This window comes from Leucoraja erinacea, chromosome 24, assembly GCF_028641065.1.
Source record: "Leucoraja erinacea ecotype New England chromosome 24, Leri_hhj_1, whole genome shotgun sequence".
Taxonomy (NCBI): Eukaryota; Metazoa; Chordata; class Chondrichthyes; order Rajiformes; family Rajidae; genus Leucoraja; species Leucoraja erinaceus.
In genome coordinates, this window is record NC_073400.1 from 22,765,796 (window position 1) to 22,783,460 (window position 17,665).

The window sequence follows — 17,665 nt, forward strand, 5'->3', positions numbered from 1 at the left end:
AGTTTGGCAAAGTGCAGAGTTATGCATTTTTGTAATAAGAATAAAGATGCAGATTATTTTCTATGGAGAGAGAACCCAGAAATCGTGCTGGTGCAGGACTCCCAAAAGGTTAATTTGCAAGTCGAATTGGTGGTAAGGAAGGCAAATTCAATGCTCGCATTTATAATAAGAGGACTGGAATACAAAAACAGAGATGAAATACAGAGGCTCTTCAGCACTGGTCAGGCTGCACTTGCAGTACTGTGAGCAAATTTGGGCCCCATTTCTGAGGAAGGATGTGCTGGCTCAAGAGACCGCAGAGGTTGTTCCCTCTGCAACTCCCTGGTTATGTATTGCAGTAGAACTCGTTCAGGTCGTTGGTCTGCTGACGATTGTCCAAGGAGCGGGGGAGTTTCCTCTTGTAGCTGGTGATTTCTTGCAAGCCCTTTCAAACTGAAGAAGAGTCATAAGCTGAGAACTTGCTCCTCAACCTCCTTGGCAGCTCTGATTCCTCTTCTCCGCTTGTACTTGGCCTGCCTGTAGAGGTCTACATCCCTGCTCCTGTAGGCCTCATCGTTTGACTGGCGGAGCTGACTGAGTTCTGCGGTAAACCAGAGCTTGTCGTTGTTGAACCAGATCTGGGTCCTAGTGGAATTGCAACTGTCCTCACAAAAGGTGGCATATGATGTCACAGTGTCTGTATACTCATCGAGGCTAGTGGTTGCTTCTCAGAACACATTCCAGTCAGTGCAGTCAAAGCAGGACTGTAGACAATAGGTGCAGAGAAGGCCATTCGGCCCTTCGAGCCAGTACCGCCATTCAATATGATCATGGCTGATCATCCACAATCAGTACCCCGTTCCTGCCTTCTTGCCATATCCTCTGACTCCGCTATCTTTAAGAGTTCTATCTAACTCTCTCTTGAAAGCATCCAGAGAATTGACCTCCACTGCCTTCAGAGGCAGAGAATTCCACATATATACAACTCTCTGGGTGAAAATGTTTTTCCTCATCTCCGTTCCAAATGGCCTACCCCTTATTCTTAAACTAGCCCCTGGTTCTGGACTCCCCCAACATCGGGAATGCCCTCGCTTATCCACCTTTTCATTGTTCTGACCGCAGGCTTAGCAGATTTTAGTTTCTGCCTGTAGGTCGGAATAAGGTGAACTAAACAATGATCAGAGAGATCCAGAGCTGCCCAGGGAACAGGACGATATGCGTTCTTGATTGTAGTGTAACAGTGATCTAGTGTTCTCTCCCTTCTGGTGGGGCAGGTAACATGAAGTCTGTATTTTGAAAGGTCTCGGCTGAGGTTAGCTTTGTTAAGTCCCCCAAAACAACGACCATGGAAGTCTCTCTCTACCCTCATTACCTGGTCAGCGAGTTGCGTTTGCGCCTCACATACGCAGGCTTGGGGGGAGGGAGGGGGTGTAAACTCCAGCGAGAATAAAAGAGATAAATCCCTTGGAGAACAAAATGGTTTGCAGTTTATAGAGAAGGATTCTAGATTGGGAGGACAGACGTTAGACAGTACCGTGGTGTCTCTGCACCAGTCCTGGTTAGTATAGAGGCATATTCCACCACCTCTTGATTTTCCCGCTGCCTCTGTATCGCGGTCCCCTCTATGTAGTTGAAAGCCAGCCAGTTGCAGCTTGTTGTCCAGGGTCGACTCACACAGCCATGTCTGGGTGAAGCATAGGGAAGCTGCTCGGGAGAAGTCCTTGTTTGTCTGGCGCAGGAGTTACAGTTCGTCCACTTTGTTGTTGAGAGAACGTAGATTTGCAAGGAATATACTCGGGAGTGGTGTGCGTAATCCTCGTTGCCGGATTCCGGTGAGTGCTCCAGAGCGCTTCCCATGGGTCCTCCTCCACCTCAAGACCTTGAACACAGCCGCAGCCCCGCCGACGAGTATGTCCAAATAATCCAGTGAGTGAGAGAAATCCAGAACGATGTTTGGAGGTACCTTGTGTCTGATGTTAATGAGTACCTCTCTCATGAAAGAGATCTTGGTGGGGTTTTCACAGCCGATGCAAACAAAAAAACACATACACCTTTGCAGCCATCGGCAGCGCCTTAGATGCAGATCTTGGAAATATCTTGAAAAATCTATATCTTGGAAAATGACAACATGCAACAGGTAGGAATAGGAAGATTATTGTTTTCATTGTCAAATAGCTTGCTAACACTCATCCAAGTAGAGTGGTCATCTGACAACAAACATCACCCATTCTTAAACAAATTTTGCAAAATGTAATAATGCACAATAATATTGGCAGGAAAGAAAATGTTGAAATATCTCAAATTCTGTTGCAAATTGCTACCATTTCTTAATTAAAATATTTGGTGTCTCTAATTAAAGTAGCAGTTTCCACAAATAGCTATTCTAAACACCTAAAACCAGCATTACAATTTTCAAATAATTTTAAATAATTCAAGGCCGCTGAAATAATGATGTACCTCCATCTCCTTTGTATGGTGTGCGTAATAACCTGGGTCTATAGGTTCCTCCTTCTTCACAACCATAAGATTTGCAATATCTTGGATTTTTTTATTTGTTATAGCAGTCGTAATATCATCCACTTTCTTTATCTGCTGATCGGGTGACTCTTGTGCCTCAGAGATTGCAGGGGAGCTGCTCTTCTCCCATTGCTCTAGCTGCTTTTGGGAAATTCTGGTGAGGCAAATTTGGAGATTGGTGCGAATTCCTGCCTTCTTTAATAATTGTCCATCAGTTTCCTCTCCAAGCATCCTACAAACCGGATCCATATGCTAAAGGGAAGTAAAGAGAGAGAAAAGGACAAGAGTTTAGCAATTCAACAAATAGAAACAGTCTAAAACTGAAGAAACCAGAAAGAACACAAAGTGTTGAAGTAGCTCAGCATGTCAGGCAGCATCTCTGGAGAACATGGATGGGTGACAGTTTGGGTCGAGAGCTTTCTGTAGAAGTGTCTCGGTCCGAAACGTCACCTATCCATATTGGTCCAGAGATGCTGCCAGACCTGCAGAGTTACCCGAGCACTTTGTGTCCTTTTGTGCATTAACCAGTTTCTGCAGTTCCTTGTTTCTACATACAGAAGAATGCAAGATGATTCTGCTCACAAACAGTACCACACTGTAATAAACAAGATATTTTTATCCAACAATTAAAAAAAACATATTTTCATCATGCTAGTGATGTAACATTCTGTGTTGATTTCCAGTCTCCTGACTTAGGCAAGTATGCACACCATACAAACAAGGTATTTGCAGAACAAACATTAAGTGATAACAAATTTTAAAATTGATTTATAATTATAGGAACATGAATAGAAGCCTTCATCCACTTGTGCCCTCACTGTCATTCACAACAGGGATTGAAAGGATATGGATTATGTGTAGGCAGATAAGAGTTGGTTTTGGCATCATGTTAACGCTAGAATGGTTCAGTTGTCTGATAACAGCTGGAAAGAAAAGGTCCCTGAATCTGGAGGCATGCGTTTTCACACATCTGTACCTCTTGCCTGATGGGAGAAGTGAGAAAAGGGAGTGACCAGGATAAGACTTGTCCTTGATTATGCTGGTAGCCTTTGTTGGGATGCATCACAACATGGTTTGGGAACAGCTCTTTCTAAGACTGTAAGAAATTCCAGAGAGTTGTGGATGTTAACCAGACCATCACACAACCAAATCTCCTTTCCATTGACTCCATCTATACTTTATGCTGCCTGTCTTGTGCTGCACTGTTTTATGTTCTTTAAATAAAGACCCTGCCTCCTCAATTCTCATGATAAACTCTCTATCCCAGGAATCTATTGTGAACATATATTCTAATCGATCTATCAGGTTCATTTTTATTTGGATAGGGAAGCAAGGCCTCGATAAAAATGTTTGCAAACGATGTCTGAACAAAGTGCAATACTATTGGACCAAGTCATCTCTACTCTTGTACTCAAGTTTGTACAGATTAAAAGACCAATCTACCATTGACTACACAATTGCTTGCAATACCCACTATAAATTGGGTGTTAGTGTGCAAAGGTATGCACACTAATTCCTTTCAATCCCTTCTTTAAAAGAACACTTCACCTTTCCATTTCTTCTGACACCAATGTAAAGATTTCCACATATATATTATTTAATGAGAAATACTCACAATTGTGCCAGTCATCAAGCACATATTGTGTTGTGGAAGATAAACACAAAAAGCTGGAGTAACTCAGCGGACCAGGCAGCAAGAAGGGTCTCGACCTGAGACGTCAATCATTCTTTCTCTCCAGAGAAGGTCTCTCTCCCTATTTCCAGAGAAGGTAACTCATTCCTTCTCTCCATTGAAGGTCTGTCTGTCTCGCTGAGTTACTCCAGCTTTTTGTGTCTATCTTCGGTTTAAACCAGCATCTGCAGTTCCTTCCTACACAAATGGTGTTGTGCTGTGTTTAATGTCTAGATAATTGAACATAATGAGTTTGAGCTTTACTTTTGCCTCAATGGACTAATCCCATAGTAAAATAGTTTGAAATTCTAGTCCTTTATTTCTGGGACATGGGTTTTTAAGAGGCACGTCAAGCTATAAATATTGTTTTATGTTACCCGTCCTTAAAATTTGCATTTTACTGGCATAGTATATTTTAAAATAAGGGCATTATAAATTTATATACAAATGATCAAAATAGCGTATGTCTTCCGATCTACATTTAGCTTTTTAAATGTTATCTAGAACGTTAAGCAAAAAACGCACCGACTTGTAGCGCAAATTTTTTAATTACTTGTTCAGCCAGTTTGGCAAGCCGCTGGGTGACACAAATACTCTTGATCTCGTGGTTGAAAAGACATCACCAGTAAAAGGGAAAATTATCACCACCGATCGCAAGATTTAGTTTAGTTTAGTTTAAAAGTAGAGTACAGAAACAGGCCCTTTGGCACACTGAGTCCGCGCAGACCAGCAATCCCCATACACTAACACTATCCTACACGCTTGGAATAATTTACAATTTTTACTGAAACCCCCTGTTACTGAAACGGCTGTGGAAGATCCTGAAAGTCATCTGGAGGAGAGGGAAAGTGGCGCAGCAGTGGCGATTCGCTGAAGGAGTCTGGATCCCGAAGGAAGAAGATTCGAAGAACATCGATCAGTTCCGGATATCTCCTGGCTAAATGTTGAAGGCAAGATCTTCTTCAGCAGAGTAGCGAGGCTAAACAACTTCCTCTCCAGCAATGGATACATCGAAAGCACAGTGCAAAAGGGAGGCTTATCTGGAGTGCCGGGGTGTCCAGAGCACACGGGAGTGGTGACCCAGCTCCTCAGAGAAGTCAGGGAGACAAGGGAGACCTGACAATGCTCTGGCTTGACCTGGTCAACGCCTACGGCTCCAACCCGGACAAGCTGATCCAGACAGTTTTGGGTAAGCATCATGTGCCGGGACAAGTGGCAGATCTCATCGTGGACTATTACAACCAGTTCAGCATGAGAGTCTCAGCAGGGTCATTAACATCAGAGTGGCACAGACTGGAGGTTGGAATCATCACAGGCTGTACCATCTCAGTGATCCTTTTTGCCTTGGCGAAGAACATGATCGTCAAGTCTGCTGAGCCAGAGTGCCGGAGCCCTCGGACCAAGTCAGGAATGCGCCAACCACCAATTAGAGCCTTAATGGACAATCTGACTGTCAGCACTGAGTCAGTGCCAGGAGGCAGGTGGATCCTGTAGGTGTTGGAGAAACTGATTGGATGGGCAAGGATGAGGTTTAAGCCAGGAAAATCAAGGTCACCGGTGCTGAAGAAGGGCAAAGTCATGGACAGGTTCTGCTTCAGCATCGAAGGGACACAAATCCCAACTGTTTCCGAAAGGCCAGTGAAGAGTCTTGGCAAGGTGTTTAACAGCAGCCTGAAGGATACAGCATCAGTCCAGGCATCCTGTCAGGTTCTGGTTGAGAGCGGTGGACCAGTTGGGGCTTCCCGGTAAGTACAAGGCGTAGATTTACCAGCATGGTATCCTGCCAAGGATACTCTGGCTACTGCTTGTTCAAGTTCAAATTCACATTAATTGCCACATGCACCAATTAAGGTACGATGGAATTTGATTTACCATGCAGCCACACAATCAAAAATAGCACAATACACAATAGAATATGACATGTACATCCACCACAGTGGAATCAACATTCTTCACTGTGATGGAAGGCAATAATGTTCAGTCAGTCCTCCTCCTTTGTTTATCCGTGGTCGGGGCCATGAACTCTCCGCAGTCGCCACTACGGACGGCCCGATGTACAGGCCCTCTCGTCGGGATACTTGAAACTCCGATGTCAAGATGGACGGAGTTTCAAGCCGAATCGGCAGCTTCCTATCAGAGACCGCTGGCTTCACGATGTTATAGGCTGCAGGCTGGCGGTAGGAGCTCTTCTCCGGCGAGGGATCCCAGACTTCACGATGGAAAATCCACGCCTCGCCCGCGGCTAGAAGCTCCGCAGACGCTGGCTTCAAGATGTTATAGTCCGCTGGCCAACGATCGGAGCACTTCTACTGGTGATCCCCGGCAAGGGATCACCCGGCTCCGTGACGGAGAGTCCGCGCTGCGCCCGCTGCTGAAGCTCTGGGCCCGACTCCGGGAGAGGCCGCGCCAATCCAAGCTGTTAGGCTGCAAGGGAGGGCGAAAATGCGACTAGGAGAAACGTCGCATTCCATCGAGGTAAGTGACTGAAAGACAGTTTCCCCCTATTCCCCGCCACCACTACCCCCCGCACTAAAACACACTTTTAGATAAAAACACACTTTTAGACGCACTAAAAACGAAAAAAAGTCGAAAGGACGAACAGCTGTTGGTGAGGCTGCCGGCTCGCGGTGCCATCCAAGGTGAAGTCCCAATCTCCATCGTAGAGAGATTGGAGACGAAAGTCAGCGGCTTCCTCAGGTGGCTGAGACTGCCCAGGAGCCTTAGCAGCATCACCCTTTATGGAAATAACACCAAGCTCCAGCTGCCCCTGAAGTCCTTGGAGGAGGAGTTTAAGGTGACTTGGGCTAGAGAGGCGATGATGTGCAGGGACTCTAGCGACCTTCCAAGGTGGTTCAGGCACGGGTGGAGGTGAAAACTGGGAGGAAGTGGAGATCCGGCGAAGCCGTGCTGCAAGCGGAGTCTTGGATACGCCACAGGTGGGAGCAGTGACTCGGGGAAGAGCTGGTCTGGGTATCTTCCCAACTCCCCAGTTTGACAAGGCCAAGGGGAAGGAGAGGCGCAGGCTGGTCCAGGAGGTAGTGAGGGCAGTGGTGGAGGAGCAGAGGTCTACTAGAGCGGTTGGCTTGAGGCAGCAGGGGGCCTGAACAAGGTGGGAGCAGGACATGGACCAAAACGTCACATGGACTGAGCTCTGGCAGGCTGAGCCACAGCGCATCAAGTTCCTGGTCCAGGCAGTGTATGATGTCCTGCCCAGCCCATCGAACCTCTTCGTCTGGGGCAAAGCGGAATCTCCAGATTGCCGCAATACTCAGGCAAGGGGACGTTGGAACACATCCTGAGTTGCTGGCCAAAGGGCCAGTACACATGGTCTCATGACCAGGTTCTCAAACCCATTGCAGAAGCTATCAGCAGCTGCAGACGAGCACGCCCACCACCCAGATGATCACCTTCGTGAAGGCCGGAGTGCACCTGCCAAGAACCACGGCAGCCAGGAATCCATCAGGAATCCTGGCGACTGTGCAGGACTGGCAGCTTTCTGTAGACCTGGTGAAACAGCTGAAGTTCCCACAGCACATTGCCACGACCACCCTGAGGCCAGACATCATCCTGGTCTCAGAGGCGACCAAAACCATCGTCTTGTTGGAACTGACAGTGCCGTGGGAGGGCAGTCTGGAGGAGGCCCACGAGAGGAAGAAGACTAAGTACGATGAGCCGGTCATAGACTGCCGTAAGCAGGGCTGGAAGGCAAGGTGTATGCCCATCGAGGTTGGCTGCAGAGGTTTTGCAGGGCAATCGCTCTACAATGCCTTGAGTGCACTGGGCATCAACGGAATGGAGGGGAGGAGAGCCATCAAGAACACCATAGAGGCAGCGGAGAAAGCCTCGAGATGGCTCTGGATCAGGAGAGGAGGTCCATGGGGAGCAGCGAATGCCACCTGAACACGTCATGGCCTAATTAACCATGGCTGGGTCACCTGGGTGAGGCTGTCTGATTTTGAAAGACTGGAAACACCCAATGACCCCAGGTTACATCACTGATGATGTGTTCAGGAGCATCAATTCATGTATTTTTTTATCAACCTACGTCCTATACAAACCTGTACGTCTTTGGAGAGTAGGAGAAAACCCGGAGCACCTGGAGAATACCCACACAATCACGGGGAGAACCTACAAACTCCGTACAGACAGTGCCAATTGTCAGGATCGACCCGGGTCTCTAACACTGTAAGGCATCAACTCTATCACTTAGCCATCGTGCCGCCCTGTAGAAGGCCTCCTTTGTTACTGGAAAGTGTTGCCAACCATAAATTTTGGCCAAGTACATAGTTTAAATAATAACAATTGCAAAAGTTTCAGCAAGATACAATGTCTATAAAGCACTTTAAGAGATGCATGTAGACCATGCAGAATGAAATTCAGGTCATTTTCATCTCAATTAATGGCAAACAAGGCCAACCTACATTTTATAATAAGGGAACATTCTTAAAAAACGATATCTGGATCAGAGTGGAGACACACTCAGTCTGTGTCGCGTTGATGTTAAATTTGATTTGAAACATGATTTTATGGATCATGTTGGTGCATCAGCTGGTCACTGCAACTGATGCCTTTGCAGAACATATCGGGCTTCTACACAACCCACTGATTCCCACAGTTACCTGATATTTACCTCATCCCACTCTGCCTCTTGCAAAGACACCATCTCCTATACTCAATTTCTCAGTCAGTCACATCTCCTCCCAAGATGAGGCTATTCACTCTAGATGTCCTCTAGAGTGGAAAGATAGTTTACTTTTCACCCCAGCTTCCTAAGACCTTACTTTTCACCATAGCTTCTGCATCCAACACATTATTTCTCCAACATTTCCACCATCTCCAATGCGATCTTGCCACTAGTCACATCTTCCCATCCCCACCCCTTTCCACTTCCTGCAGAATGAGGCCACATGCAAACTGGAGGAACAACATCTCGTATGATAGCTTACAACCCAACAGAATAAAGATCTGTTGAATTCTCAAATTTTAGGTAAGCAAGCTACAAACAGCCCTCTCCCTACCCCCTCTCTCCCTCCCCCCACCCCCAAAAAATCTTTCATCCCTGGATGTGCGCCAATTTCTCCCACAATCCCGCCCCTCCTTTAGCTCCTTTCTTCTCCCCCAACGCCCCACGACTTCTTCCATTTATAACCCTTCCTCTGGCTTCACTTTTCAGAACATCTCTCCTTGCCTTATTTCACTGCATTTTGTCTTTTCACATCTGGCCTTTGTCCAATCATATGCCAATCAAACTCCTTCACTTGCATCCACCTATCACTTGCAATGCTTTAGCCTGTCCCACTCTTCCAGCTTCCCTCCCCTACTACAATCAGCCTGAAGAAGGGTCCCAACCCAAAACGTTGCCTGGTTATGGTGGGGTGACTGGTTTGCTTACCATACTGTGCTGAACCCATAACGTTCTGCAATTTCTTGCAGGTTAGAGTAGAGCAGTTGCCAACCTAAGCTTTGATGCATCAGAATAGGATGATTTCTATGATGCCTCCATATAAATTGAGACACATTAAATGTCTTAGTCTATTGAGGAAGAAGGTGTGTTGATGTGCCTTCTTGGCTGTACACTTATTTTTATGGCTTGGAGGGCAACTTTCAGATGGAAGGGCTTCCATGTTTTAGCTGTTGTTGTCCTTCTAGCTGACGGAGGCCATGAGTTTGGAAGGTGCTGCCCAAGGAGACTTGGCGAGTTGCTGCACTGCATTCTGTAGTTGGTACAAACTACGTTATTGCGCTTTGGTGGTGGAGCGAGTTGTGGAGGATGTGGATGGGATTACATATCAAACAGACTGCTATGTCTTATATGGTGTTGAAAACCTTGAGCATTGTAAAACTGCATTTATCCAGGCAAGTGCTCACATTCCTGACATTCTTGTAGATGGCGGACAGGCTTTGGGCAGTTAGAAGGGGAGTTACTTGCAACATGATTTCTAGCCGCTGATCTGTTCTCATAACATAACCACATTGTTGATGCATCTAGTCCAGCTCAGTTTCTTGTCAATAGCAACCCCCAGGCTATTGTTAGTGGGGCTTTCAGTAGCGCTAATTCCATTGAATGTAAGGGGTTGATACCCGGATTTCAAGACTTTGACAATTAACCCATTGTAAAATTACATCGAATTTAGCAAAGATCACTATGGTCTCACATTTATACTAAGCAGGCAAGCAAGGTGCCATGTTTCATGTACAAAGTTATGAACACCAACAATGAGAATATGCAAAGTGTACAATTTAAGAAGTACTGAGCTCCACTAAACACAGAGAAGATCTAATGGAGGCATAACTAAATTCTATGCAGTTTAATACATCAAGCATCAGCTCCATTTAACATTTTAAGTAGCCAAATCTATTATGTTTTAATTCCCAACACAAAGTAGCAAATACAAATATCTCTTTTATTCTATATTTAAAAACTGTGGAAATGCTCACCTCACACTCACTTGGTATACCCCTACGTTGGTGGGGCTTTTGGGTATTACTTCCATCTGTGGGGCAGCGTTCACGTTGGTTCTCCTTCTGCTCGATAGGTTCAAAATCAGGGTCCTCTGGTTCCTCTTTGATTTTAATTTGTAAATTGGTCTGTGATAAGACAATGGGCGAGGTGTTCTCCCTTCCTGGACAATCACCAGATGTTGAAACTGTCTCGGGGCCTGGGCTGGATGATCCACTGTTCTTCTGCATGACAAGGTAGATTTTACCATTGTCAATCACCATGGCATTATCTTTCCATGGGGGAAACAAGCCTGCTTCAGTTTCTGTATGTGAAGGTGGTGGCAAAAGGCTTAGAATCCCTCCTTTTGTAAGCTGCTGATTGGCCAAATTCTTTAAGATCTTTGAGGCCAAATTATTGGAAGATTTAACTGGAACGAGGCAGTGTGATGAATAATCTGTGTTCTTCACTGCCAATTTCAAAGAAGGGTCCTGGGACACGGACTGCTCATTGTTCGAAACTACTGCACTACTGGCAGGTGATGGTGAGCTAATCACAGGGTCGTCACTAGCAATGAGGATTGTTGGGACTTCAACCATGTTTTTAGGTTGAATGTTTGGGACGTGCTTTGCAATTGTCTTCACAGTATTAACTGGGCAAACATAAATGACTGTTGGAGATGGCTGTGCAGATTGACTCCAGTTAGCAAGGTTGCAAGCCAAAATCTTCTGCTGGACGGCAGGAGGCAGTAGAGATGCTGGTACAGATTTCACTTCTGCATTTGCAGGGATCTGAAGATAATGACCAGAAGGCAATATTGGATTCTTAAAAACCATGAAAGTCTTCTGATCCTCAGTTGGAGTGGGAGATGGCGGAGTGCCCTGCTCTGATGCGTTAGGTAAAGTAACTTTTGCTAGCTGAGGAGTCAGTATGACCTCTGGTAAAGTTGAAGATGCTTTGATTTTCTGTACGGCTGGACCATGCACAGTAACTGTTGTTATTTTATAAGCCATTTCATCTGGAGCCAAAGAGGGAGAAGAATAGGTTTTCTGGATCGCTCGGCGAAGCAAATTCACTTTATTAATAAACTTTTCTACTGGCAAAGTAGAAGATGTTTGGATTTCCTGTATAGTTGGATTATGCAAAGTAGTTGTTTTTGGACTACAGGACTCTTTGACTGTTGCTGAAATGGCAACTGGTTTGGCCTTCTGAATAGGTAGCCCAGATAAAGTAAGTGCTGCCAGACTTGGACATTGCAAAGGTGCAGCTGTTGGTGCCGCAAGTACCTTTTCTTGTGACAAGCTGGCTGGAGGCACCTTACTGTTACTTACAGGTGCTTCAACAACCTCACTGTTACCTACAGGTGCTATCAGAAATCTTCCTGCGTTGGTGGGCTGCAGTAGTGGAAGACATCTTTTTTGAGAACTGCAATTTGTTGTTGCAACAGAGATCATATTTAGTTTAGTAAAGGAACTACTGGTGGAAATTGGAAGAGGAACAGCCGGGATGTAATGTGCAGTGCTGTTGGAGAGTGGAATTAGTTTCAGGAGGTTCTTTCCATCAAGGCTTGTAGTCTGCACAATCCGGTACATTAATCCAGAAATGCTAGGAGAGACATTAAAATATGTTATTAGTTGATATGAAGATATCTATTTCTATTACAAAATATGTTGCACTAGAACTAGATCATTAAACTAAATAGATTTTCAATTTATCGTGCCATAAAAACAATCAAGCAGATGATTCTATTTTAACTGTCACAGTTATTATTCATAAGACCATAAAACAGGAGAATTGGGCCATTCAGCCCATCAAGTCTACGCTGCCATTCGATCGTGGCTGATGTATATTTCCGTCTCAACCCCGTTTTCCTCCCTTCTCCCTGGAACCTTTGACACCCTTACTAATACAGAACCTATTCATCTTTGCTTTAAAAATATCCAATACTCCACAGCCGCCTGTGGCTATGAATCCCTCAGATTCACCACCCTCTAGATATGGAAAATTCTCCTTATCTCTGTAATAGATACATCCTTTTATTCTGAGGTTGTGCCCTTTGTTTCATACTTGAGTTCTCACAGTCTGAAAGGACGATGACATCTGCAGTTTAGACATTTCAATAAAAAGTGAACTAATGTAGAAAATTGCACAATCAGTCTTTATTTCCGTACTAACGTTCAGAAAGAGAAGGGAAGCATTTGGATAAAATGTGTAAAAAGGAACTGCAGATGCAGGTTCATACTGAAGATAGACACAAAGTGTTGGAGTAACTCAGCTGGTCAGGCAACATCTCATGGTCAAAAAGTATGGATGATGTTTCGTTTCAGGACCCTTCTTCAAACTGAAAGTAGAGGGGAGGGAAATGGAGGTAAGAAAAGGCCAGAACAATGCAGACCTGGCAACAGATAACCAAGGAAGGGTGGAGCCCATAATGGTGATATCGAAGAGATACAACAATGCGAACAGTGTAACAAGTTGGGCGACATGTGTGGGGGAGATAGGGAATGCAGTTACTTGAAATTAAAAAATCAATATTCTCACCGCTAGGTTGTAAGCTGCCCAAGCAAAATATGAGGTGCTGTTCCTCCAATTTGCGTGTGGCCACTCTCTGACAGTGGAGGAGGCCCAGGACTGGAAGGTCAGTATGGGTATGGCAATGGGAGTTAAAATGCTTGGAAACCGGGAGTTTGCGTCAGCCAAGGCAGGCTGAGCGCAAGTGTTCAGTGAAACATTCGCCCAGACTGTGCTTGGTCTCGCCGATATATGGGAGCCCACACAGAGAACAACGGATACTGTAAATGAGGCTGGAGGTGGTGCAAGTGAACCTCACATCACCTGAAAGGACTGTCAGGGACCCTGGATTGAGTCGAGGGAGGAGGTATAAGGAGGAGGTATAAGGTAGATGTTGCATCTCCTGCGGTTGCAGGGGAAAGTTCCTGGGGAGGGGGTGATTTGGGTGGGAAGGGATTAATGAATCTGGGAGTTGCAGTGGGAACAGTCTCTGCAGAAAGCAGAAGGGAGGGGGGAAATGGAAAGATGTGACTAGTGGTAGATCCCGTTGAAGGTGGCGAAAATGTCGAAGGATGCGGTGTTGTATGCGACAGCTGATGGGATGAAAGGCGAGGACTAGAAACTCTGTCCCTGTTGTGACTGGGAGAGTGGGAGCCAGAGCAGAACTATGCGATACAGGGGTGACACATGTGAAGGCCTTCTCTGTGAAAGAAGAGGGGAACCGTCATTCCCTAAATAATGAGGACAACTCGCATGAGGATATTTCAAGTAACCCCTGCATTTCCTCCCTTACCCACCCTCGTCACCCTACTTGTATCCAGTGGGAACCAATGTAGGACTAAGGGAGGTAAGACGCTGGACGCTGTCATGGAAGGTTATGAAAGAAAGTTCAGTAGACAGAAAAGGTTGAGCAAGGAAGGAAATGCAGTATGAGTGTTGGACTGAATTGAATTTATTTTAATGCGAAAGGCCTGACGGACAAGACAGATGAATTCTGGGCATGAATATGTAGTGCGATTGGGATGTTGTGTCTCTTACAGAATCTTGGCTAAGAGGGCAGGACTAGCAGCTTAATATTCCATGATACAGATGCTGCAGGCGAGATTATTAATGCCATTCGCTTTCTTCACTGCCTGCTGTACCTGCATGCTTACTTCCATTGACTGATGAACAAGGACCCCCCCCCCCCAGATACCGTTGCACTTCCCCTTTTCCCAACTTGACACCATTTAGATAATAATCTGCCTTCCTGTTTTTGCTATCAAAGTGGATAACCTCACATTATCCACTCACCCAACCTGTCCAAGTCACCCTACATTCTCAAAGCATCTTCCTCACAGTTCACACTGCCACCCAGCTTTGTGTCATCTGCAAATTTGCTAATATTACTTTGAATCCCCTCATCTAAATCATTGATGTATATTGTAAATAGCTGCGGTCCAGGCACCAAGCCTTGCAGTACTCCACTAGTCACTGCCTGCCATTCTGAAAGAGACCCGTTAATCCCTACTCTTTGTTTCCCATCTGCCAACCAATTTTCTATCCATGTCAGCACTCTACCCCCAATACCATGTGCCTTAATTTTGCCCAAAGTTCTTTAGTAACTTGTCAGTTTCTTTGTTGAACTAAATTAAGGCGCATGTTGCAATCAAAAGCGCTTGCACAATTGGTTGGGAAGAAAGCCAAACTGTAAGAAAGACATCTGCGCCTCCTTTTCAAGAGCAGCCAGCTCTTGCACAGTCCTATGTGGGACCTTATCAAATGCTTTCTGAAAGTCCAGGTACACTGCATCCACTGGCTCTCCCGTGTCCATTTTCCTAGTTACATCCACAAAAAATTACAGAAGATTAGTCAAGCATGATTTCCCCTTCATAAATCCATGCTGACTCGGACCGATCCTGTGACTGCTATCCAAGTGTGCCGCTATTTCAACTTTTATGATTGACTCCAGCATCTTCCCCGCCACTGATGTCAGGCTAACTGGTCTATAATTCCCTGTTTTCTCTCTCCCGCCTTTCTTAAAAAGTGGGATAACATTAGCTAACCTCCAATCCACGGGAAATGATCCTGAATCTATAGAATCTACTATATACTATATCTACTGAATCTACATCTTACCTCGACGGAGAAGCAATTTTTTTCCCCCATCGTATCTCTGTCCCCATTGCGGCCTAACATCGTGGAGTGGCGCGGCCTTTCCTGAAGACCAACCCGGCACTTCAACCGCGGGCGCAGTGCGGACTTAACATCGTGGAACCTGCGATCCCTTTGCCGGGGATCGACTGTGGAGACCTCCAACCGCATGAGACTTCAACATCGTGGAGCCCGCGATCCCTGGTTAGAGACCGATTCGGGAGCTCCAAGCAGCGGAGAGTTTCAACCGTACCAACACAGGAGTTTCGATCACCACGACGCGAGGGCTTTCGGGTCGCCGACTGCGGGAGCTTTGATAGACTGTGGATGGTTCGACAGCCCCGACCGCGGCAGAATAAAGAGTGAGAAGATTGGACTTTATTACCTTCCATCACAGTGAGGAATGTGGAGAGCCGCTATGATGGATGTTTATGTTAACTTTTATTTTATGCGGCTGTGTGTCTTGTTGCTTTTCACTTAGTATGGCTGTCTGGTAACACAAATTTCACTGTACCTTAATTGCTACGTGACAATAAACTGACCTTGAAACCTAAAGAGTGGGTCTTATCAGCTCTTCACGGAGTTCCTCCCTCACATCAACACTCCCCCTCCCTCGACTGGAGGAGAGTTGTTAAACGTCTGTTTGGAGGGTCATCTTAAGAGGAGGAAGAACCTCGTGATGTTCTCCTTGATTACTTCCAACCAGTGCATCAGGGAGTCAGAGTGGGAGTCACAGTTCTCCAACCTGTGTAGTCACTCTTTAGTTTCTCGATATTCTCTGCAGTCTGTAGTTTGTTATTTTTCAGTTTGTTAGTTTGTGACCTTGTGGGACATTTCCAAGTTCAAGGCAGATGTGACTTTTATACAAGAGTGCCACAGTACAACAATTATAGGACAGGGCTCGAAATTAATGGTTGCCTGGGTGCCAATGACCACCCAAAGTGCCGCCGGGCAACCTAAAAGCCGAGTCACTTTGCCTGGCTTGACACTGCAGATACTGGCTTATACCGAAGATAGACACAAAAAACTGGAGTAACTCAGTGGGTCAGGCAGCATCTCTGGAGAAAAGGATTGTGATGTTTCGTGTCAGAGACGGCTGTATTGCGGGGCAAAGATATTAGGAGCGTGGTGACAAAGGGTCGGAGCGAATGACGGGCCCTGCACAGCGACAGCAGCTCCATCTCCTCCTTCCGCACCCCGCCCGCCCTGATAGCAGTCGCTGCCTGCCAATCTGCCAACGGCGCTTTCAAAACAAACCTTCCCACACAACGAGGCTGAGAGGAGGGAGGGAGGGGGAGGCCTCCTTCCGCCATCTGAAGCAGTTGTACCAAAGAGCCTATAGCTATAGGATCTTTGAGCTGCATTGCTCGGCCCCTGCACCTTCCTGTTGGCTGGTGGTGGAGGAGGGGAGGCGGTGGCGAGGAGATCACAACTGTCTCCCCAACAGCGGGGCGATGTTATCCGAGGAGCCCTCACCTCCCTTCCTCCCCTCTCCCTCGTATGCCCCCCCTCCACCCCTCTTATCCTGGGACCCCTCCTCTCCATCCTGCACTGATCTCCATTCCCGCCTCTAATCAGTCCTCACTGACATCCCCTGTGCTTCCCTCCCCATAAACCCCCCATCTATTCATCCTGCGCTGATCTCCCTATCCACCTCGCAATGATTCTCATGCCACTCCCCATCCATCTTACAATGGTCCCCCAATTCATCCTGTACTTACCCCCCTTCCCATCCATCCTGCACTTCTCTTCCATTCATCCTGTACTGATTCCCTCATTCATCCTATACTGAGCCCCTCATTCATCCTGTTCTGATCCCTCATTCATCCTATACTGATCCCCTCATTCATCCTGTACTGATCCCCCATTCAACTTTTACTGGTCCCCCACTCATCTTTTACTGAACCACCCATTCATCCTGTACTGATCCCCTCATTCATCCTGTAGTGATTCCCCATTCATCCTGCACAGACCCACCGATCCACATGGTACTGATGACCCCCTATTCATCCTGTACTAATCCCCCACCATTCATCCTGCGCTGATCCCCCCCCCCCCCATCCATCCTGTACTGATTCTTCTTGAAAGTCCTTGAACTGTCTGAAGGGTCTTGACCCAAAACGTTCATTTCCTTCGCTACATAGAGGCTGCCTCGCCCGCTGAGTTTCTCCAGCACTTTTGTCTACCCCCATTCATCCTGTACTGATCCCCCCATTAATCCTGTACTGATCCACCCCATTTATCCTGCGCTGATCCCCCCCCCAAATCCATGCTGCACTGATCCTCCCATTAAAGAAGAATGGGGGGGGGGGGGGAACAGTCTGAAAAAGGGTCTCGACTCGAAACGTTGCCTATTTCCTTCGCTCCATAGATGCTGCCTCAACCGCTGCATTTCTTTAGCATTTTTGTCCACG

At 46.3% G+C, this 17,665-nt stretch overlaps 1 protein-coding gene across 2 annotated transcripts in view; it reads right to left on the reverse strand.

The window, feature by feature from the left end:
* The window catches only part of lrif1 (ligand dependent nuclear receptor interacting factor 1), a 41,969-nt gene that overhangs the window by 8,741 nt on the left and 15,563 nt on the right, over positions 1-17,665 (reverse strand). Inside the window, exons 3-5 of one of the 2 annotated variants that reach the window (XM_055654752.1) lie at positions 12,850-12,948; positions 10,607-12,212; positions 2,437-2,748 (exon numbers count right to left, since the gene is read on the reverse strand). In XM_055654752.1, the coding sequence (XP_055510727.1) occupies positions 2,437-2,748; positions 10,607-12,199 (1,905 nt within the window). In that variant the 5' untranslated portion in view covers positions 12,200-12,212; positions 12,850-12,948. The remainder of the gene's footprint in view (positions 1-2,436; positions 2,749-10,606; positions 12,213-12,849; positions 12,949-17,665) is intronic. The other variant, XM_055654751.1, reaches the window with a different exon arrangement.